This window comes from Neofelis nebulosa, chromosome 17 (genome assembly GCF_028018385.1).
Source record: "Neofelis nebulosa isolate mNeoNeb1 chromosome 17, mNeoNeb1.pri, whole genome shotgun sequence".
Classification (NCBI taxonomy): domain Eukaryota; kingdom Metazoa; phylum Chordata; class Mammalia; order Carnivora; family Felidae; genus Neofelis; species Neofelis nebulosa.
Genome location: NC_080798.1, coordinates 9925598 through 9947799, shown reverse-complemented (window position 1 = coordinate 9947799; position 22202 = coordinate 9925598). Strand labels below are relative to the sequence as shown.

The following is a 22202-nucleotide window of genomic DNA, read 5'->3' as shown; positions in this document are numbered from 1 at the left end:
CCCGGAGGAAACAGGAGGTTAGCTTCCCACCAACGATCAGTCACAACATTTTCCTAAGCTGCTGGATACGTGTATTTCTGTAAAGACGTGTTGTTCATATATGTCGTTGATCCGTCCGCATCGGGCTCCTGGCCAACAGCGCTGTGACTCAGGCCTGAACGAAGCTTGCCCGACACCCGGCCGGTCTGCGTAAGGCACATCCCGGCCTTCTGGCGCTTAGGAACGCCGGACAGCCCTGCACCAGGGCACCTTCCACCGCGACGTCGCCGACGAAAACCCAAAAAACGTGAAAACATGGCACCAAACAACTTGAAAAGGACCCCTGTCGGGACGAGAGCTGACACCAGAGGGCGGGGCGTTGGCTTTGCTCAACCTTCGCCGGAAACTACGCGTGCGGGACGACTCCTGTGTTTTGCCGGTCCGCATCTGTCTGCGAGTTTGGGGGTGGGGGGTACCAGTAAATTTTAACAAGCGGATGACGTCACAGACAGGGCATCCGGAAACAATGAGGATCGCCTGTAAATGCGCGCAGCGTCAGGGGAAGAATAGTCGAGCGGCGTGTGCTAGGGTCCTGGGGCCACCGTAACACCAAGTACCACAAATTGGGTGGCTTCAAAGAGCAGACATTTGTTCTTTCCCGTTCTGGAGGCTGGATGTCCCATGCCAAGGCGCCGGCAGCACCATGGCGTGGGGGTCCTAACTTGACCTTCCGGCTGATGGTTCTAGCCTTGGGGCTAACCAGCCCCGGTGTCTCCTAAAAGGAGACCGTAACCATATTGGAAGATGGCCAACCCTTCCCCAGTGTGGCCTCGTCTTCACTTGCTTACATCTGCAAAGATCCTGTCTCCCAATAAGGTCACATTCACAGGTGCTGGGGGCGGGGACATCGGCACAGCTTCCGGGGGGGGGGGGGGACACAATTCCTAAGACGGGGTAGAGGAATGGACAGACAAGGCTAGTCCGGTCCTAGGACGCCTTTGTGTGAATGAGAAAACGGCGCCCCTTTCTTCTGGGCACTGAGGTTCTGTTTTGTTTTGTGTTTGTGTTTGTTTTAATTAATTAATTGATTTTGAGAGAGAAGTAGGAGGGGAGGGGCAGGAAAAGAGGGAGAGAGAATGCCAGGCCGCGTCCGTGCTGTCCGCGCAGAGCCCCCACAACGGCTGGAACTCACAAACGGAGTCCATGGCCTCGGCCCCGAATCAAGAGGTGGAGGCTTAACGGACTGAGCCACCCAGGAGGTGCCCCCTGGGCACTGAGTTTTGAAGAGCAGAGTGTGAGCTGGACTCCAGCCCCCGCTCGCCCATTGGGTGAGTGCTTTGTGCAGTGGGCAACCTGTGGAACTGCACGTTAAGACCCTCAGGATCGGTGGGAAAGGAAAACTCCTTTGAGGAGGGGCTATTTGAACAGAGGCATACATGAAATGGTGGAGGGAGCCCCAGTGAGATCTTGGGGGGAAAGCACCCAAGGCAGAAAGGCTCTGAGGCCGGAACCCGCCTGGGGGGTTAACAGACTTGCAAGGAGGCCGGCCCACGTGGCTGGAATCTTGGAGGGTGGGAGAGGGAGGGAGGGACCGAGACGTGAGATCCGAGGGAACCCAGCGGGGCCTATGGTGTAGAACCCTGTGCTTCATGGCCATGATTTTGCCGAGCCAGGGGGAGACAAGGCCAAGGTCCTAAGCAGAGGGCTGTGAGCGGACTTGGGATTCCTGGGCGCCCTCTGGCGGCCGTGGAGGGAACAGATGGGGCGACCGCGGAAACGGAGCCCAGCCCGCAGGCCCAGGTGCCCAGGGCGCGTCTGGACCAGGGCGATGCGCCCAGTTTCTCCTCAGGCCCTTGGGGCTGTTTGTGGCCGGGGAAGCGGGTATGTGGGGGTCTCAGGAAAGAGAGACGACCCCCGCTCCCCCCCACTGCTAGCTGTCTACTTCCCCACGTGCGAAATAAAGCACCGAAGAACACGCTTCTTAACATCCTTGGAACCCTGCACGCTCCGGGCTGCGCCAAAAAAGTTTGGGGGCGATTTCCGCGGAAGTTCTGGAAGGTTGGCTGCATGCGGCCCGACCGGGGATGATTAACGTTTTTGGAACACTTCAAGGGCACTGTTTCGAGCCCTTCCCCTCCGGGATATTTTATTTGGGCCTCCCAGAAGCCCCAGTGTGGGGATTGATCGCCCCAGCTCGCGGGTGAAGAAACTGAGGCCCCGAGGGGTGCAGGGCATGATAGGCTGGGCCGCACGCCAGGCGTTCTGGCTGCAAGCCCACGATCTTGGCCTCTGCCCAGCCAGCTTCCCGGGGAGCTGGGGGGCCGGCAGCAAGGCCTTCCCAAGAGGGCAGTGCAGGAACCAGAGCCCCCCACCCGCCGGGGGAGGGGATCAAAACTGGTCTCAGCTCCTGCAAAGTTCGCCCCCTGGGGTCCCCACTTCACTTGCTCCCAGATCCCAGAAGGAGCAGAAGCGGCTCGGTGGGTGCCTGTGGCGTCTCCTTTTCCACAGCCGAAGCATCTGGAAAAAGACAGAGGCCCAGAACACCTCCCTCGGGGTCCAAGACGCCCCAAAGCTCATCACTAGCTCCCAGCCTTGCGGGCCTCCTTCTCCAACTGTTGTTGTTTTTAATGTAATTGTGGTCAAACATGCATAATGTGAAATTTACCACTTTAACAGTTTCTGGGTTTTTTTTTTTTTTTTTTTTTTTGCCGTGTATTTTTGAGAGACAGAGAGAGACAGAGCGTGAGCAGGGGAGGGGCAGAGAGAGAGGGAGACACAGAATCCCAAGCAGGCTCTGAGCTGTCAGGGGCAGAGGTAAGGAGGGGGGTGGGGCGGCAGAGGATCCGAAGCGGGCTCTGCACGGACAGCAGCCAGCCCCATGCGGGGCTCGAGCTCACACACCGTGTGATCACGGCCTGAGCCGAGGGGGAGGCTCACCCGACCGAGCCCCCCACGTGGCCCGCTGCTGTCGTTGTTGTTGGGTCGTATTAATACCAGTATTCCCACATGAAGAGGAGGGACAGACCCGGGCGTGAGTGGCCCGGCGTCGGAGGCGGAACGGATTTTGAGCCCAGGGTCAGAAGTCCCGCTCTGACACCCGTCCCGAGAAGCCTCCCGGCCATTCCCCCACCAGGGGGCGCCAGAGGCCGGGCTCCCGGTTTGGGGAGGGGGGGCGCCTGGTCCCGCCCCCCCCCCCGCCCCTCCCTTCTCTCCTCCCCGCTCCGGGCCCCACCCGGCTCAGACGGCTCCGGACGGGACCTCGAGCACAGGCCGCTCCCCGGGCGCCTCGGATCCCCGCGGGACACCCCCCCCCCCCCCCCCCCCCGTCGAGCCCGGTGCAGCCGCCTGCGCGCCCCATCGGTGAGTGGCCCCCGACCGCAGCTGTCGCTTCCCAGCTCCCGCCCACGGAGCCTAGGAGCCTGACCTGGCCCCGGATGATTCCCCTGCTGCCCTAAGACCCTCCGTCCTCCCCGGAGTGTGTAACGGTGGCCCCGATGTGCCCAGTGCCACCCCTCCAAGAAACCTCCTGGGCTCCCGACTCCCTCCAGCTCCTTCCTTCCAGTCTGTAACAGTGCCCCCTGCCCTCCTTACCCTTCCCGGTCGTGCTCAGTGTCCCCCACTCCCAACTCGCCTCCCCACCCTCTCAGCCAGAAGAGATCCCCTCCTTAGAATCTCCCTCTAGTGCCCTCACCCACTCCTCCCTCCTGCCTCTCCAACCCATGGCCTGTCCAGCCACCCCCAAATTGTCCGTCAGACGCCTCCCTGCCTGGGACACCGCCCAGGGCCCCCTCCCTCTGCCAACATCCCAGTTCCCAGCTCCTGCCTCTCCTTTACCTCTCTGGCACTCTCTCCCTTTCTCTTTTCCTGTTTATTTATTTATCTCTTTTCCTTTGCGTATCCTTGTGATTTTATGGATTTTAACATTTCTGATGGACAGTTCATTTTGATGCGCAAATCGTCCCATCTTTGGCCAGTGGGGGGCTCCTTCAGGCTGGCCCCTGTGTCCCCGTGCCACACCTTTGACACCCTGTGCCCCATCTTTGAGCACCTTCCCACTACCTGAGGCAGCTTCACTGATTCTTCCCTTGCCCCAGCCCTGGCAACAGCCATTTCTCCAAGGAGCCCTGTTTTTCGTGGTTTGGTTTTGTCTTGTTTTGCTTCGTTTTGCTTTTTAATGGCAAATGGTGTCTGGAGACTCCAATCTGACCCAAAGCTGGTCCTGTGAAAAGATCGGTAACATTAGAAGCATCTACTGAGACCGATCCAGGAGAAAAAAGAAAAAAAAAAAAAAAAAAGACACAAATGACTGATATCCTGCATGAAAGAGGGGGCAGCACTACAGATCCTACAGAGAATGAAAAGATAGTAAGGGAATATAGAGAACACAGTCTGGGTGCTGGGGGTGCTTGTTGCTGCTGGGTCGGTGATTCTGTCCTCCTGAGTTCTTAGACTTACGAGCGCAGGCTCTGCGGTCAGGTTGCCTGGAGTCCCAGACTCCGCGCACTTTCTAAGCAAGTGATTTGGGGCAAGTTATTGCTGTCTTCGTGAGCGAGCCCGCTTTGTGAGTCAGAAATGTGGGGATAACAACAGCCCTATCTCACAATGTTGTTACGAAGGTGAAACGAGTTAGAGCAGTGTCTGGAATGCAGCGATCGTTAATGTTATTATTCTTGTGATCCCCTGAGGTCTCTGTACCTGAGTTGCACCCTGGCAACTCCTCAGCCTTAGTTGTCACCCCTCCTGTGTCCAGCAACCTCCTCCACGTGTCTCACAGCTCCCAGCCTTGGCACACACCATCCGCTCTGCCTGTTTTGCGCCGCATCCTTGTTTTGCACGGAAGCGAGCAGCTCAACAGTCAGCTGGGCCAGAGTTTGCCGATCCTGTGGTCAGTTCACCGCGTCCCCCCCCTCTGCTGCCACTGCCCGGCATTTCCCAGGCATCACTGACTGCTCGGTGCCGCGTCCTCCCCTCAATGGGGGCTCCGAGTGGGTACGGGCCAGTCTCAGTCCTGTTTCTGGATCCGTAGCTCCGGACCCATGGTTTCAGTGAAAATGTGTGAATCGGTGGAAGGGAGGGAAGGGAGGAAGGAAAGAATGAACAGCGGATGAAGGAATACATTTCTTCCAGGCAGCGCCCACGGCCTTCCCTTTGTCCATCCCTCGGTCCCCGTCCAATCCTGCTTCCACTGGTAACCTCTTTCTCTTCCTCCTGCCTCCCCCATGAACCATCACGTCCTGCCCTGCACCATCAGTGCTCTCTGCTGCTCCCCCTCTCCCCATTTCCCACCCTCCTCCACCCACCCCGCCTTCCGGCCCCCTTCCCCCTCCTCCCCCTCCACCAGGCAGCTCCCCCCCCCCCAACACCCTTTCCTCTTCCCGCAGGCAACTCCCCCGGGGCCCTGCACGTCTCCCTCGGCAAGCCCAGTGGGCAGTGCTCGGCCACTATGTTCAGCTGGCTGAAACGGAGCGGGGCGCGGGGCCAGCAGCCCGAGGCCATCCGCACGGTGACCTCGTCGCTCAAGGAGCTGTACCGCACCAAACTGCTGCCCCTTGAGGAACACTATCGATTCGGGGCCTTCCACTCGCCGGCCCTGGAGGACGCCGATTTCGACGGCAAGCCCATGGTGCTGGTGGCCGGCCAGTACAGCACGGGCAAGACCAGCTTCATCCAGTACCTGCTGGAGCAGGAGGTGCCGGGCTCCCGCGTGGGGCCCGAGCCGACCACCGACTGCTTTGTGGCCGTCATGCACGGGGACACGGAGGGCACCGTGCCGGGCAACGCCCTCGTGGTTGACCCGGACAAGCCATTCCGCAAGCTCAACCCTTTTGGGAACGCCTTCCTCAATAGGTAGGCACTTTGAGACGCAGGGGGGCAACTTCCGGTCCCTGGCACCTCCGTCCCTGCCCTGCATGCGTTGCTTTCTTTTCAGCCCCAATTCCCTTCTCTCTTCCAGACCCTCCCCCCTTCCTGCCTCTGCTCTTCCGCCCCCTCTAGGGCCCATGGAGCCAGCTTGCCTGGGTCCGACTCCTTTCTAGCTGGGCAGCCCTGGGCAAATGACTTAACCTCTCTGTACCTCTCTTAGCCTCATCTGGGACATGGGGATAACCACGGTCCCCGCTCACACACGAGTACCTGGCACAAAGTAAGTGCTCAGTGAACAGCAGCTCTGATTTTTTTGTTTTTTTTAATTTTTTACTGTTTACTCTCGAGAGGGAGGGAGAGAGTGGGCGTGTGAACAGGGGAGGGTCAGACAGAGGGGGAGACACAGAATCCGGAGCGGGCTCCAGGCTCTGAGCCGGCAGCACAGAGCCCGACGCGGGGCTCGAACCCACAGACCGTGAGCTCACGCCCTGAGCCGAAGTCGGACGCTCAACCGACTGAGCCACCCAGGCGCCCCTGATTTTTCTTCTTTTTTTCTTAAGTGTTATTTATTCTCTGTCCTGATCTTCCTTTTCTCTTTCGAGATTCTTCCTGCTCTCTGCCTCATTCACCCTCTGTGGAGCCCTCGTCTGCCTTCTTCTGTGGCCTCTCCTCCTGCCTCTCCCTGCGTTGACCCCTGCCTCCCCCTCTGCCTCAGGTTCATGTGTGCCCAGCTGCCCAATCAGGTCCTGGAGAGCATTAGTATCATCGACACCCCGGGCATCCTGTCAGGCACCAAACAGAGAGTGAGCCGCGGTGAGTGGGGCCGGACGGCTGAGCCTGAGGGAGGAGGCGGCCCGGCCTCTGCTGGGACATGGGCCCGTGTCAGCTGGCCCCAGCCGCCGGGCAGCAGAAGGGAGCCCATGGGAGGCTGTGATTCCTCCGTGTCTCCACACGTTGAGGGCACCGGGGAGGCGTGTGCGTGAACACGGGGGAACAGGGTGCAGCCCGTGTCTGGGCTGGTCGGGAGGATGGAGAGGGAGAGATCGAGAGAGACAGAGGGAGATACGCCAAGTCAGAGACAGAGATTTGAGTGCCCGGCAGCCTTACCCAGAGACAGGAGGCCCAGAGAGGAGGCGGAGGCAGGGCAGGGAGGCCCTGGGCGTGCCCCGCCCCCCACCCCCCCCCCCACCCCCCGCCCCCAGGCACGCTCCTGGCTTCAACGTCTGGGCCGAAGATGGGGCTGAGCAGGGGTTGGGAGGGGGAATCTGGGCACCGGCCAAGGCCCGGCCTGGAATTTATAAACAGCTGTGCAGGGGGAGCAGCGAGGGGGGTGAATTCCAGCGGGGGCCCCGGGGGAGTCGGCCCCCCACCCCAGCCCAGCCAGCTCAGCCTCTGCGCCCCCTCGCCAGCCCCCCCCCCCCCCCCCAGTTTCTGTCCCGCGCCCGCCTGGCCTCAGGGGCCCGGGACTGGGGCAAAGGAGGCCGTCTTGTGGGGCAGAGGGGACGGGAGGCTGGGCTGCGGGGCAGGGCGAGGGCGAGGAGGGTTACGGCGTCCCTGGCCGCTGCCCAGCGGGCGCGCGTCCCCTTGGGAAAGAGGCAGGGGGCAGCTGCAGAACCGATCAGAGGGCGGGCTGGCAGTCAGCCTGAGGGGGGAGGCAAGAGGCTGGGCTGAGGGTTCCTGGGGCGCTGCCTCCTGGGGCTGGGCCTGGGAGAGAGGGAGGGGTGCCGGGTGGCGGCTGAAGGCTGTGGGGAGGAGAGAGTAGGGGTGTCCTTCCCTGGCAGGGTGGGTAGAGGAAGAGGAGGTCTGTCTGTATGGGTGTGTGTGGGGGGTGGGGGGTCTGGGAGTCTGTGCCTCTGATTGTAGCTGGATGTGACTTCGTGGGGCGCATTGGCGGGAAGCGTGTATATAATATCCGGGGACACACATGTGTGTGACCGTAGCATCGTGGAGACTCTGGTGGGGGGTTCGAATCCGGGCTCTGATATTTGTAATTGTTTTTAAGTTTATTTACTTATTTTGAGAGAGAGAGAGAGAGAGAGAGAGCGAGCACGAGCGGGTGAGGGGCAGAGAGAGCGGGAGGGAGACAGAATCCCAAGCGGCCTGGGTACTGTGAGCGCGGAGCCTGATGGCGCGGCTCGAACCCCCGAACCTTGAGATCATGACCCGAGCTGAAACCAAGAGTCTGCGGCTCCGTCGACTGAGCCACCCAGGCACCCCGGGGCTTTGCCGGTTTTAGCCCGTGCCCTCGGGGCAAGCCACTTAACCGCTCCCTGCCTCAGTCTCCCCATCTGTAAAATGGGAATGATAAGAGTATCAGCCTCCCTAGGCTGCACAGGGGGTTAAAATTAAGGGTCAGACCCTGCCAGGAACTTCGGTGTGTGCACACAGTAGGCGCCGTGGGCGTGCTGAGCACGGTGTACCTGCGTTGAGGGCCATAGCCGGCCGGACACCCCCGGGTGCTCTCTGCCACGTCTCTTGTTCCCACGCTGACTCAGTCTCCCTCCCTCCCTCCCACCCCGCATGAGACACACTTTCCAAATCCTAGCCTGTGTGTGTGTGTGTGTGTGTGTGTGTGTGTGTAGCCACTGGGGACGGAGGGAGCCCCAGATGCCGTCCCTCTGGTTACCCGGCCCTTCCTCCCCCCCAAACAGTGTCGCTCCCCCCCCCCCCCCACCGACCCGGTCCAGTCCCCAGGGGCCACAGGGGACCTGCTTCCTCCTTGGAGCGCCCAACACCAGCCCCTCGGGGGAGCACAGGTACCCGTGCGGGCTCCTGCTCTGTGCCCCCTCCCTGCATGTCCTGAGTAAATCCCGTCACGTCTCCCTGCCTCAGTTTCCTCCTCTGGAACATGGGGATCATAGGAGTGCCTGTCTCCCGAGGTTGTTTTGAAGACTCAAGGAGTCGAATCGGGGAGGATGAAGTGACGTCAGGGGAGTCAGCGGTGGCTCCCTTCTCCTCCAGTTAACTCCTTCCTCGTCCCCCAGGTCGCCGTTGGGTCCCCTCCTCCGAGAAGCCCTCTCTGACCACCACCCCCCCCCCCCAGGCTGGGTCAGGTGCTCGCCGCTGGGCTCCCCCAGCCCATCCTGACCACTCTGGGCCTGTCCTCGGTGGACCATGAACCCGATGAGAACAGGACTGGCACTGCCCTGGGGTGGTTCCTAAATGACACACCCACGGCGTCCTGTGTGCGTTGCAACTAAGACTCTTCGAGTACTTGCCATGTTCCCAGGCTGTTGGGTTTTTTTCTTTTTTTTTTTTTACCCGTTTAATCGAGGTGTAGTTTTACATGCCTGAAGCTACTTCTTTGAAACAGGCACCGTTTTAGGCTCTTATTTTTAATTAAAAAAAAAATTGTGGGGCGCCTGGGTGGCGCAGTCGGTTAAGCGTCCGACTTCAGCCAGGTCACGATCTCGCGGTCCGTGAGTTCGAGCCCCGCGTCAGGCTCTGGGCTGATGGCTCGGAGCCTGGAGCCTGTTTCCGATTCTGTGTCTCCCTCTCTCTCTGCCCCTCCCCCATTCATGCTCTGTCTCTCTCTGTCCCAAAAATTAAAAAAAAAAAAAAATGTTGAAAAAAAAATTAAAAAAAAAAATTGTAACGTTTATTTATTTTGGGGAGAGAGAGAGAGAGAGACAGAGCACAAGCAGGGGAGGGGTAGAAAAAGAGGCAGACACTGAAGGAGGCTCCAGGCTCTGAGCTGCCGGCACAGGGCCCGACACGGGGCTCGAACCCACAGATCACGACCTGAGCTGAACTCGGACGCTTAACCGACTGAGCCACCCAGGTGCCCCTTGATTTTTTATTTTTTTAAAATTTTTTAAAAATTTATTTTAATTAAAAAAAGGGTTTTTTTTTTTAAATGTTTATTTATTGTTGAGGCAGAGACAGAGTGTGAACAGGGGTGGGGCAGAGAGAGAGGGAGACACAGAATCCGAAGCAGGCTCCAGGCTCTGAGCTGTCGGCACAGAGCCCGACGCGGGGCTCGAACCCACGAACCGCGAGATCGTGACCTGAGCTGAAGTCGGACGCTTAACCGACTGAGCCACCCAGGTGCCCCTTGATTTTCTATTTTTTAAAAGATTTATTTTTTTATTTAGAGAGAGAGTGTGCACAAGCAGGGGAAGGGCAGAGAGAGAGAGAGAGAGAGAGAGAATCCGAAGCAGGCTCCACAATGTCAGCACAGAGCCCCAAGCGGGACCCGATCTCACGAACCATAAGATCATTACCTGAGCTGAATTCAAGGGTCGGACACTTAACTGACTGAACCACCCAGGTGCCCCCCCCCCTTTTTTTTGAGAGAGAGAGAGAGAGAGAGAGTGAGGGAGGGGCAGAGGGAGAGGGAGAGAGAGAGAGATCAGCACAGGAGCCCACACTGGAACTTGATCCCATGACCCTGGGCTCATGACCTGAGCCCAGATCAAGAATCAGATGTTAGGGGCGCCTGGGTGGCTCGGTCGGTTAAGCGTCCGACTTCAGCCAGGTCACGATCTCGCGGTCCGTGAGTTCGAGCCCCGCGTCGGGCTCTGGGCTGACAGCTCAGAGCCTGGAGCCTGTTTCGGATTCTGTGTCTCCCTCTCTCTGACCCTCCCCTGTTCATGCTCTGTCTCTCCCTGTCTCAAAAATAAACGTTAAAAAAAAATTAAAAAAAAAAAAAGAATCAGATGCGCAACGGACTGAGCCACCCAGGCGCCCCTTCGGCTCTTTATGTATATTGGCTCGTTTCTATTCCCTTGTCCTCACCACAGCCCGACAGGTTATGTTCCGTCATGACTTCCATTTCACAGAAGAGGAAACGCAAGTTCAGAGAGGTTTCCTACTCGCTTAAGGTCACACAGCTGGGGGTGGGGTGGGGGGCAGGGTCGGGATTCAAACCCAGGTCTTCCTGGCTGCCACGTCAGGGGGTTGCCAACACTCCTCTCTGCTCTCCTGAGCATCGCTGTTTGAGTGAACAAGTGAGCAGCAGAATGAACAGTGGGAACGAACGAGTGAATGAGGAAGGAAGGAAGGAAGGAAGGAAGGAAGGAAGGGAGCGGAGGAAGGAAGGAAGGAATACAGGAACCAGTTGTCGAGCCAGATACTGCACGAAAGGCAAGGACTTGTCTCTGTGTTCTCTGTGGCATCCCTGGTGCCCAGGATAGAGCCTGGCACACAGAAGAGCTGTAAATACTGTTTACATTACAGAGATGTAAATACTGTTAAATAAACTCGAAATATTTACCATCTGTCTGGCAAAAGCATAGCCAGAGCCAACGTGAACTCTTTGGGGGCTGGATTGTGGGGAGATCCAGAAGTCCTAGGACGGGGCTGGGGTGATGGTGGCACTTGGGAGACTCGCGGAGGCGGGGGGTCATAGAAGCACGGAGAGTCTGTTAAGAAACACTTCAGGGGCGCCTGGGTGGCGCAGTCGGTTAAGCGTCCGACTTCAGCCAGGTCACGATCTCGCACTCCGTGAGTTCGAGCCCCGCGTCGGGCTCTGGGCTGATGGCTCGGAGCCTGGAGCCTGTTTCCGATTCTGTGTCTCCCTCTCTCTGCACCTCCCCCGTTCATGCTCTGTCTGTCTCTCTCTGTCCCAAAAATAAATAAAAAACGTTGGAAAAAAAAAAAATTAAAAAAAAAAAAAAAAAAAAAAAAAAGAAACACTTCAGTATTTTGACAACCTATAGGTCTGGATTGGCCTAAGGAATGAATGAAAGGGGGGTAGGTGATCAGTCCTCTGTAGCCAGATGGCCCGAGGGGCTGGGGGCTGGGGTCAGAGTGATGGAGAAATTCCGGGGGCTGGGGGGGGGGCAGAGGAGCGGGATGCACTTGGGGGCCTGGGCGGTTTCTCAGAGAAGGGGTTTTGAAAGTCAACAACCTGAACGTCCCTACAGTCCGCTATCAATCCAAAGGCGCGGATGCTTCAGAAAGGCTGGAGGGCAGGGGAGGCGGCGGCGGGAGGGGCTGACCTCTGCCCTTCGCGCCCATTGTGCTCCGTACCCCCAGGCTACGACTTCCCGGCGGTGCTGCGCTGGTTCGCGGAGCGCGTGGACCTCATCATCCTGCTCTTCGACGCGCACAAGCTGGAGATCTCGGACGAGTTCTCGGAGGCCATCGGCGCCCTCCGGGGCCACGAGGACAAGATCCGCGTGGTGCTCAACAAGGCGGACATGGTGGAGACACAGCAGCTGATGCGCGTCTACGGGGCGCTCATGTGGGCGCTGGGCAAGGTGGTGGGCACGCCCGAGGTGCTGCGCGTCTACATCGGCTCCTTCTGGTCCCAGCCCCTCCTGGTGCCCGACAACCGGCGCCTCTTCGAGTTGGAGGAGCAGGATCTGTTCCGGGACATCCAGGGCCTGCCGCGCCACGCCGCCCTGCGCAAGCTCAACGACCTGGTGAAGAGGGCCCGGCTGGTGCGGGTGAGCCGCGCGGCGGGGGGGACTGGGGGGGGGGGGGGGGGGAGGGGAAGCGGTGGCCGGAGGCGGGGACGGCCCTGGTCCCGCCTCCCCGTCCGGTCCGCTTGGCTTCTCGGCTCTCCGATTGGTTAGTTGTCTGGTCTAACAGATTCCTCCAGGCTGGGTCATTGTGGCACAAGGTGGCGTGGCCCTCCCCCCACCCCCGCACCCCCCAGTGGTCCACAGCCTCTCCACCCACCTCCACGCTGCTTTTCCTCTCCGCCCTCCTCTTGCGCTCCCTTCCCCGTCATTCGTGGCACTTCACGCGGTCCTCCTGGCTCCGACCTCAGGGCCTTTGCACCTACCGTTCTCGCTTCCTGGAAAGCCCCCCCCCCCCCCCACTCCTCGCCCCTCTCCTACCTGGCTGTCCCCTTGGCGCACTCCTCACCTCCAACCAGACTTTGCTTAACCTGCTCAGGAAAGCTGCCTTGCCCGCCCTCCGTTTATAGAACTCTCCCGCGCCCGTCTTGCTTGAAGCCTCGCTGTAGTTTTCTTCAGGGCGGTCATGACTGCCTTGCGTTCTGCGTGCTTTGGAGTTTCTGGGTTCACTGCCTGCCTCCGCCTGCATTTAAGCCCCACAGAGTCAGAGGTGTCTGAATTTGTTCACCGCCGTGTCCCCGGCGCCTGGAACAGAGTTGGTGCTCAGTCAATACTTACTGAACAGAGGGCATTTGAACAGACACTCTTCTTCAACCACACCCCCCATGTGCCTGGCCCTGTGTTGGGCGGTACTGAGGATCCGAAGCAGTTCAGGGGAGGAGACAGCCCCAGCCCCAGACAGCGATGACGATGACGCAGCCGTCCTGGGGAGCTGGGGGGAAGGGGGGGGGGCAGGGGCAGGGGGCTTCTTGGAGGAGAGGGCATCTGAGCTGCAAACCGGAGGGTGAGGAGGGGAATTCTAGATAGTGGGACCAGCGAGTGCCTGGACCGGAGATCAGCACATGGCCAGTTCAAGAGAGAGGGAAGATCGCAGTGTTGCACCCGGTGTAGACAGCGCAAGGAACTGAATCCGAGGCTGGGGAGGTGGGTGGGAGTCAGCCCACCCACGGCTGTGGCCTAGAAGCTGCGCGGCGTCCTGGCGAGTGTGGAGGGGGGTGCCGGGGAGCCATGGAAGGGTTCGGAGCACAGGAGGGACGGAGTCCTACTCGGGCTGCCTTCTAGCGGGTGGATTCAAGGGCCGTGAGACTGGGGCCGGAGACCAGGAAGGAGGCTGGGGACCGAGGAACGGGGAGGAGGCTGGATCAGAACAGGGCCTTGGGGAGGGGGAGGAGAGCACTGGTTTGAGAGCGCTCTGGGAGGCCAAATGGAACATTCTTAGGGGAGGCTGCCAGGGAGGAGGTGGGGCAGGAAGCTGGGCAGGCAGGGAGGCCTGGGAGGTTGTGAGAGGTGGAGAGCCCGAGGTGGTGGTTTCAGGAGCAGCAGAGAGGGGGTGACTCAGGGCCCCCGCCCCCCACCCCCACCCCCACCCCCACCCCAGGAATCCTCCTTGGGAGGGCGTGGCCCAGCGGGTGCCTCCAAGCCTCCGGGATCCACCTTTCCCTCCTCCCCCATCCGGGCCCTGGACTGTCTCTGGGCCCCTGTCCCTGCCTCCTCTCTCTGTCCGTCTCTCCCCCCGCCCTCTTTCTAGCTCTCCCTCTCCGTCCTCCTCCGCCTCTCTCTCGGTCCCCGCCCTGCTTCGCCCTCCTGCCCCACGGACCCCTGTCCCCGGGGCCCCTCGGGGAAGCGGACGGGACAGCGGCGGGGAGCCGGGGCCCAGGACCGTGGGACAGAGGGGCGGGGTCGGGCCGGACACCTGGTGCCCCCGCCAGGCGGGGGGGGGGGGGGGGGGGGGGCGGCTCCGGAAACCCGGACAAACCCCGGAGCCCGGGACCCGCGCCCCGGCCCAGCCCGCCTTCCCACCTTATCTCTTCCTGGCACCTTCCCCCGCTTCCTCTCTGGAAAAGCCATCAGCGCCCTCCCGCCTTGCCTCTTCTGGGTCCCCGAGGAGCCGCCCTCGGCCCCGCCCCCTCGCCCCATTGGCCCGCCCTCGCAGGCCCCGCCCACCCGCTTGACCACACCCCCGCCCTGATTGGCCCCCTCGGACCCACGGCCCTCTCCTTCGCTTTCCTGCCGCGGAGCCGTCTGTGGCTCCCCAGTGCCGCTCACGCAGGGTCCCCCAGTGACCAAGCCTCGCCAGCCCCGCCTCTACGCCGCGTCCCCCACTCCTTCCCCGTGTCCGATGCCGCCAGACTGGGTCCGGCCATCAGACGACAGCCCACACCGTTTACCTCTCCACGCGCTTCCCCCCCAACAGACTCCTGGTAACTACCCCTCGGTGCCTCGGTTTCCCCGTCTGTATCGTATAGAGTCACCTGGCTCTGCCCTTTGGTGGACGCGATCGCTGCTCGAAGGGGCGATTTCCCTGTTCTGATGCCGGAGGCCGAGATGTTGGGAGGGTCTGATTCTAAAGAGCCCAAGGGGCCCTGAGCCTTCTCCCCAAGCTTCTCTGCGGCGACTCAGTGACGTTCGTTCGACAGCCAGCCACCGAGCACCTACAACGTGCTTCCGCACTTTTCCAGGCCCCCCGGGGTTACAGCACCAGATGGGGTTACATCTGGATGAACCAGATGATGCTTGTTTGTTTTCTTGTAGAATCACGTCTCGGTGGGGAAGTGGATCTTAAACAAATGAGCCGATAGTAGCTTATGCGATAAGGACCGCGGAGGAAAATGAAGCAGAGGAAAGGAGACTGGTGAGGGACTGGTTTTAGGGAGGTCAGGGAGGGCCTCCCTGAGGAGGTGCTACTAAGCAGAGACCCGAATGAAGGAGGGAAAGGGTGGAGGTGTGGGGGGAGGCCCTACCGGGCAGAGGCACCAGTACGGGCAGAGGCACCAGTACGTGCAAAGGCCCTGGGGCAGGAACGGGCTTGAACAAGGAGCCCCAGGGTGGCTGGAGGAGGCAGAGTGGTGGAGGTCATGAGGATTCAGAGCCAGCCAGGGGCCGCCAAAATTGTTAGCATTCTAAACCTATGATTCATGAAGAGAACTTGAAAACCAGTGTTTTGCGTTGAACGGTTGAGACCATCTCATGGCAGAGCATTTAAGCTCAGTTAAACGTGTCCCCTCCCGTCCCTGATCCCACCCATCAGCTCCCAGGGCATCTTCCCTGGAGGCAGCCCCCCCCCCCCCCCCCGTGAGGAGTCACTTGTGTCTTTTTTCCAGATGTCTTCTATTTTTATTTAAGCATTTGCAGTTAATTACTGAGCTTCCTGTTAAAAACTGGGAATGTTCATTCATCTGCCCTCCTTGTTTGTTTTTTGATAACTTACGAGATTGGAGATCAGAAGGTTCCCAAGTTCATTGCTTTCCTCCACAAGTATTTCTTGAGCGCTTTCTGTGCACGTTGTTGTGCCCGTGCTGCGGACAGAGGGAATAGATAAGGTCCCAGCCCTCCTGGAACTCACATTCCGATGGTAGGAGACAGAGTAAGCAAACCACCAGATAAGCAAAATAACCATAAGGTGCAATAAACATTGCGGGGGCGGGGGGAGGGGGATGTGAAGTTAGAAAAGAATTGGATGGTGGTAGTTGGGGCGCCTGCTACTCATCAGATGGCCTCTGGGAGGAGGGTGGCATCGAAAGGAAGTTCAGGGACCCAGCTTGGGGAGATCGGGGCAGAATTGCAGGCAGAGCGCGGCACGTGCAAAGGCCCTGTGGTCAGGGAAAGATTGGCATGCTGGTACAAGGAAGGCCGGTGAGGAAACTGACACAATGAGTTGGTCAGGGGCGGGGCGAGGATGTCGGATGAAACACCAGCGGCCAAAATAATGGAGAGCAGTGGTTCTCAAAGCTTTCCGTCACAGGAGCTCATGACACTCTTAAAAATGACTGAGGGCCCCAAAGAGTTTGTAGGCACATGGGCTGCGTGGAGAAGGGATTGTAGGGGCAGGAGAAGCCGGAAGGCCAGGGGGATGCCTGCTGTGTCTCCGCGGGGGAGAGATGCCGACAGGTGCCATGGGGGCGGTGGCACCCCAGGTGGAGAGACGTAGTGAAAGCAGAGGGGACGGACGCAGGAGGCAAGAGCTCGTGAATCGGAAGCTCTGGGGACGCCTGGGTGGCCCCGTCAGTTGAGCGTCCGACTCGCGATTTCGGTTCAGGTAGTGATCTCACGGTGCGTGAGTTCGAGCCCCGCATCGGGCTCTGCGCTGGCAGCGTGGAGCCTGCTTGGGATTCTCTCTCTCCCTCTCTCTCTCTCTCTCTCTCTCTCTCTCTCTCTGCCCCTCCCAGCTCTCCCTCTCTCAAAATAAATAAATAATGTTAAAAAAATAAAGAAAGAAGCTGTAGGTCGGGGGCCCGGCGGGGCTCAGGCAGGGCACTCTCTTCCCGCAGGTACACGCGTACATCATCAGCTACTTGAAGAAGGAGATGCCCTCCGTGTTTGGCAAGGAGAACAAGAAGAAGCAGTTAATCCTCAAGTTGCCCGTCATCTTTGCGAAGATTCAGCTGGAGCATCACATATCGCCCGGTGACTTTCCCGACTGCCAGAAAATGCAGGTGGGAGGTCGCCCAGGAGGGGGGCAGAAGGGGGCAGCTTTTGGCTTCGGGGGTGGGGGCCTCGAAAACCGGAGGGATGGAGGGCGTGGTTCCTTTTGTGCGTTAGGACGAGAGACGAGAAAACCCCAAATAACCGGTGTAGTTAGGGTGGAAGTTGACTTCTCTCCGTCAAGTCCTAGAAGGTGGCCCGGGGCTGGTTTGGTGCTTTACAGAGCCGGGGACCCTGTCCCCTTCTTAGTTGTCCTCCATGTCTGGCTTCCGGTTCCAAGAACCCCACCTGGTACAGAATGGCTGTCGAAACTCCAGCCATTTCATCTGCATTCCAGTCAGCAAGAAGAGGTGAGGGAGAAGGGAGGGAAAGATAATGATACAGTCTCTCTCTCTCTCTCTCTTTTCTTTTCAAGATTTTATTTTTAAGTAGTCTCTGCACCCAGTGTGGGGCTTGACCTCAACCCCAAGAGCGATCGAGAGTCACATGCTGTATGGACCGAGCCAGCCAGGCACCCCTACACTCTCTTTAAGGATTTTTTTTTTCTAGAACAGTGCCATCCAATAGCACCTTCTACCATGTTGGAAATGTTCTACGTTGTGCTGTCCAATATGGTCGCCGCTGGCCCCATTGAAACTGAAAGTTTAGGTTTTCTTTAATTTTAACTAATTTAATATTCTTTAATGTTTATTTTGAGAGAGAGAGAGAGCGCGAGCGCGAGAGCATAAAGAGGGACGGAGACACAGAATGTAAAGCAAGTGCCGGGCTGTCGGCACAGAGCCCAACGCGGGGCTCGAACTCACGCACCGCGAGGTCATGACCTGAGTCGAAGTCGGGCGCTTCACCGACTGAGCCACCCAGGCGCCCCGAAGTTTATTTCTTTGTTTTTTTATTTATTTTGAGAGAGAGAGAGAGGGAGAGAGAATCCTAAGCAGGCTCTACGCTGTCTGAGCCACCCATGCACCCCCCCCACCCCCCCACCCCACCCCCACCCCCACCCCCACCCCGGGGCCCCTTAACTAGTTTAAATTTAAGCACAGGTTACTACCGTCTTTTGGAAAAGGCGATTCTAGGGTTGTGGATGCAACGCGTGCTGGTATCCGATTGGCCAGAACTTAGTCATGTGACCACAGCTGGCTGCAAGCTGGGAAATGTAGTCTTTCCTCTAGGGGGCCTGCTCCCCAAGGGACGCCAGTTGTGAGGAAGAAGGGGCAAATGAATACTGGGGCTCCCCGGGCGTGTCCAGGCCTAGGATTAACCAGCGTTGGGGAGATCCCTGGGTCCGGGCGCCATGCCCTGGGGTGGATGATGAACTGCTGATGAACCTGGGGACAGAGGTCCGGGCTCAGGCCTGGACGTGGGGACTAGCTCACCCCGCCCCCTTCCCCTGGCCCGGCCGGAGCCTCTGTCTGGAGACTGCAAGAGGCTGATACTCCAAGTCCGGGCCCTTTGGGTCGGAGACGTTTGCTCACCCAAGCCCCTGAGGAATCGCGGTGCAGGGCATTTCGTTCTGGCCGCTCGCAACCTCCGAGAGTCTGGGCAAGTCCCCTTTTCTGAGCCTCGGTTTCTTCCACTGGAAAATGGGCACGGTGACAGCACTTACCTATTGCTGGGGCTGCTGAACCGGCCAGTGCTTGTAGCCCCCTGGGTACAGCGTGTGGTGGGGAGTTTGGGCTACGTCGAGGTCTCGACCGACCTCAGCGCTGCTGACATTGGGGGCCGGAGCGTTCGTGGTCGGGGGTGTCCCGTGCATCCTCCTGGCCCCTGCTTACTGCACGCCAGTAGCAACCCCCCCCCCCCCCGCCCCTCCCCGCTGCCCCCAGCGGTAACGATCAAAAACGTCTCTGGATCTTGCCAACTGTCCGCGGGGCAAGGGCAACGTCACCCCTGGCTGAGAACCAGAACCGCTGGGCTAGATGCACAGCAGCTGTTAGTTATGTTAGCGTGTCTTGAACACCTTATCCAGATGAATCGATTCCCCAAATGAGGGGAGTGCTGATGTTAGGGTTCTGTTTTTACAAATCTGGAAACCGAGGCCCGGAGGGGTGGAGTCACTCGCCCGAGGACACACAGCTCCTAAGGGGCAGAGCCGGGTTGGAACCTGGGCCTCCTGGCCCTGGGGCCCGGGCCCCTACCCCTCTATGTCCAGATCAGCGGGCCTGTCCACCTTGGCTCCGGAAATGATGGTGGTGCCATGAAATGGATCGGTCTTTGCTGCGACTCTCCTGGTGCAGGTGACTTCGAGCTACCGCGTGGGAAGGAGCAGGACCGCAAATCCACCCCCACGGCTGCTGTAGCACACGCTGACTTCTTGGGGGAGGAGGGGGTCCCAGGACCTCCCAGCGATCTGGCCACCTCGGACCTAACCTCCCGAACTTGGCAGCGAGTTTCTGAGAAGCGGGTTAACAGAGCCAAGCAAGCAGTGGGAACTGAATTTTCTTAGCTTGCAGAACGGTGGGGGTGCTGGGTGGCTGGAGCCAGGGGTGCCACGGACGGTGGGCAGACCCAGGGGTGTGCTGAGTCATCGGAGGGGCCCCCAGCCCCCCTACCGTCCAGTGATTCTGGGGGTACACCTGACACGGGGAGGGGGGGAGGGCCTCCGGGCCCCTGCTGCCCAAGTGTCTTCCGAGGGGTGGGTGCCCTAGTGGAACGTGTGGCACAGGTATCTGAATTCTTATGCAGCATCCACTTGAGCTGCCCAAGTGTCCTGGTGACAGGTGGGGCTGGGGACCCGGGAGGATGATGTCCCCTGACTTCCCAGTATCGCCCCCCCCCATCTCTCCCCTTCCCCCGACAGGAGCTGCTGATGGCTCACGACTTCACCAAATTCCACTCGTTGAAGCCGAAGCTGCTGGAGGCGCTTGACGAGATGCTGACCCACGACATCGCTAAGCTCATGCCCCTGCTGCGGCAGGAGGAGCTGGAGAACACCGAGGTGGGCGTGCAGGGCGGCGCTTTCGAGGGCACCCACATGGGCCCGTTCGTGGAGCGGGGGCCCGATGAGGCCCTGGAGGACGGCGAGGAGGGCTCGGACGACGAGGCCGAGTGGGTGGTGACCAAGGACAAGTCCAAGTACGACGAGATCTTCTACAACCTGGTGCCGGCCGATGGCAAGCTGAGCGGCACCAAGGCCAAGACCTGGATGGTGGGCACCAAGCTCCCCAACTCGGTGCTGGGGCGCATCTGGAAGCTAAGCGACGTCGACCGGGACGGCATGCTGGATGACGAGGAGTTCGCCCTGGCCAGCCACCTCATCGAGGCCAAGCTGGAGGGCCACGGGCTGCCCACCAACCTGCCCCGTCGCCTGGTGCCGCCCTCCAAGCGACGTCACAAGGGCTCTGCAGAGTGAGCCGGCCACTGCCTGCAGGCCCTCCCTCCCACTCGCCCTGCTGTGGCTCCCCAGCTCCAGCTGGCTGCACGCACGCCCCTGCCCCAGCCTGCCACACGCGCTGCCTGCCCACCCTCCCAGCCGTAAGGATGGGGGGGTCTCTCCATCCGCCACCGCCGGACCGTGGGGACCAGGGGAGGGGCAAGGCTTCCCTGCCCGGCCTTTGCACCGCTACCCTCGCCTATACTTAGGCACATCACACCGACCTTAACACACGCACACAGACACACAGAGGCATCGATTCGATCGTGGGCCATTCAAGTATTTATTGAGCACCTACTATGTTTGAAGGCACAGAGCTTCCTCCAGGCCCTGGGGGTTACAGCAGAGAGCAGAACACATGGATCTGCCCTCGGGGTGGGGACTGACGTTCTCAGGACAGAGCACCTGCACTGCGACACAGACACACACGAGGCCCTAACCAGTCTGATCCCCGATCCTGGGCAGGAATCCTCGCCTCTCTCCATAGTTCCATGGCCATTTGTTCCAAATAACCAAGGGAAAGTACCCCCCCGGCCCCACTTCTTGACATCCAGACAAGGACAGCCCCCCGCCCCCCACTCTATGATGTTCTCAGGCCTTGGGACCACGGGGAGCTCGGAGCGGGAGACCCAACCTCCTTCCTCAGATGGACCCCTCTTCAGCCCCTACCCCCCCCCCCCCCCGTTCTAGCCACACCCCTTGCTCTAATAAGAATTCTTAGGCCGCGGAAGAGCCCCTTGGATCCTGGCTTCACCCGTACCGTGCCCCCTTCGAGGTCTTTTTGTCCTCGGCCCACCTGCCCTGGTTTGAAAACTCAGCCTGCCCGCCCCCTCCCCCAAGCTCCCCGCGGCTGGTGGCCTGAATTTTAGGGTGACGGGGGTGGGGGGGTGGGGGGGGTGGGCTGCCCTCTCTGCCATCAGCCCGTATTTAAGTAGAGCCCCTACCAGATATAAAGGCCCCGGGGCTTTATTTTAGTCCCCGTTTCAAAGGGGGTGCGTGGGGGAGGGGGAGGGGCTCTTGGTGCTACAACCCTCCCTCCTCTTCCTTAAAAGGGCCGCTCCCGTCCCGCCTCCCCCCCACCTCCACCTTTCCGTGTCTTCACCTCAGACTAGTGCTTGGCCCTGGTGGGGGGACCCCACGGGAAAGATGGGGAAGGGTGACCTAGGTGGGGACGATGCCCCGCCCCAGGGTGCTCGCTGGGATCCTCCCCCCCCCCCCCATTGCCCGTCCCCCGCCCCATGCCTGGGAGGGGCCCGGGAACCGAACAGCAAACGGCGTCCCCACAGAGCGAATAAAGTCAAGGCTTCTTTCCACGTGGGAGTCAGGCTGTCTTGGGACGGGTTGTGTGTGTGGGGGAAGGGGGGATCGCTCTCCCCCCACTCCGAGCCCCGGGGAAGGAGAGCCCTGGGTGGGACTTGAGCGGGGGGTGGGGGTGTCCCCTCCAAGGTCTCAGGGGCGGGGCGGGGCGGGACGGGAGGAGGCCGTGACTCAACTCAGCGGAGCCAGATGACTCAGGTCCCGGGCTGGGGGCCAGACCAACATATTTTCCGAAGAAAAGTGACTGTGGGGCCCTCCCTCCGGGACATCCCTCCCTCCCACCTCCCGCCGCGGGGGCCTGGGAACCAAGCCCCGGGGCGTGGGGCTGTGTGCGCGGGGGCTTGGGCACCTCGGGGCCTCCGCCCCGAGCGCCGGCGCGCAGAGCCTGGTACGCCCCTCGCGTCACGTAACGCCAGGGACACACGGGCTCCCGGAGGAGAGGAGGGGACGCTGCCCCCAAAGACCAGCCTGTGCGCGCGCGCGCGCCCGCGCTCTCACGCCCGGGGGACTTGGCCTTGGCTCCGCCGCAGACCCCGCGGGCTGAACCCCCGACGCACGCCCAGGCCACACCCACGGCGCCCGGGACACGCTGGCCGCGCGCTCCTCCCGCCCACGCGCGCTCGCCCCGCTTTCGCGGCCCCCCAGCGCCCCCTGGCGGCCACACGGGAGCTGCGCGGGCTGCGCGCGGAGACCCCTGTGCGAGCCCGGCGGGCGGTCCCGGGCGC

General features: G+C 60.4%; 1 protein-coding gene across 1 annotated transcript; it reads left to right on the top strand.

Moving 5' to 3' along the window:
- The first annotated feature begins 5349 nt into the window (after window positions 1-5349).
- On the top strand, window positions 5350-21473 carry EHD2 (EH domain containing 2). Its single transcript, XM_058706743.1, has 5 exons — window positions 5350-5826; window positions 6557-6654; window positions 11821-12233; window positions 16637-16801; window positions 19588-21473. The coding sequence occupies exons 1-5, from the start codon at window positions 5423-5425 to the stop codon at window positions 20137-20139; spliced, it is 1632 nt and encodes a 543-aa protein (XP_058562726.1). The 5' UTR covers window positions 5350-5422; the 3' UTR covers window positions 20140-21473.
- The last annotated feature ends 729 nt before the right edge of the window (window positions 21474-22202 follow it).

Coding starts and splice junctions, on each gene's coding strand:
- EHD2 (XM_058706743.1), top strand. CDS start 5,423: ATGTTCAGCTGGCTGAAACGGAGCGGGGCGCGGGGCCAGCAGCCCGAG. Junction 6,655..11,820: donor CAAACAGAGAGTGAGCCGCG/GTGAGTGGGGCC, acceptor CCGTACCCCCAG/GCTACGACTTCCCGGCGGTG. Junction 12,234..16,636: donor AGAGGGCCCGGCTGGTGCGG/GTGAGCCGCGCG, acceptor CTCTTCCCGCAG/GTACACGCGTACATCATCAG.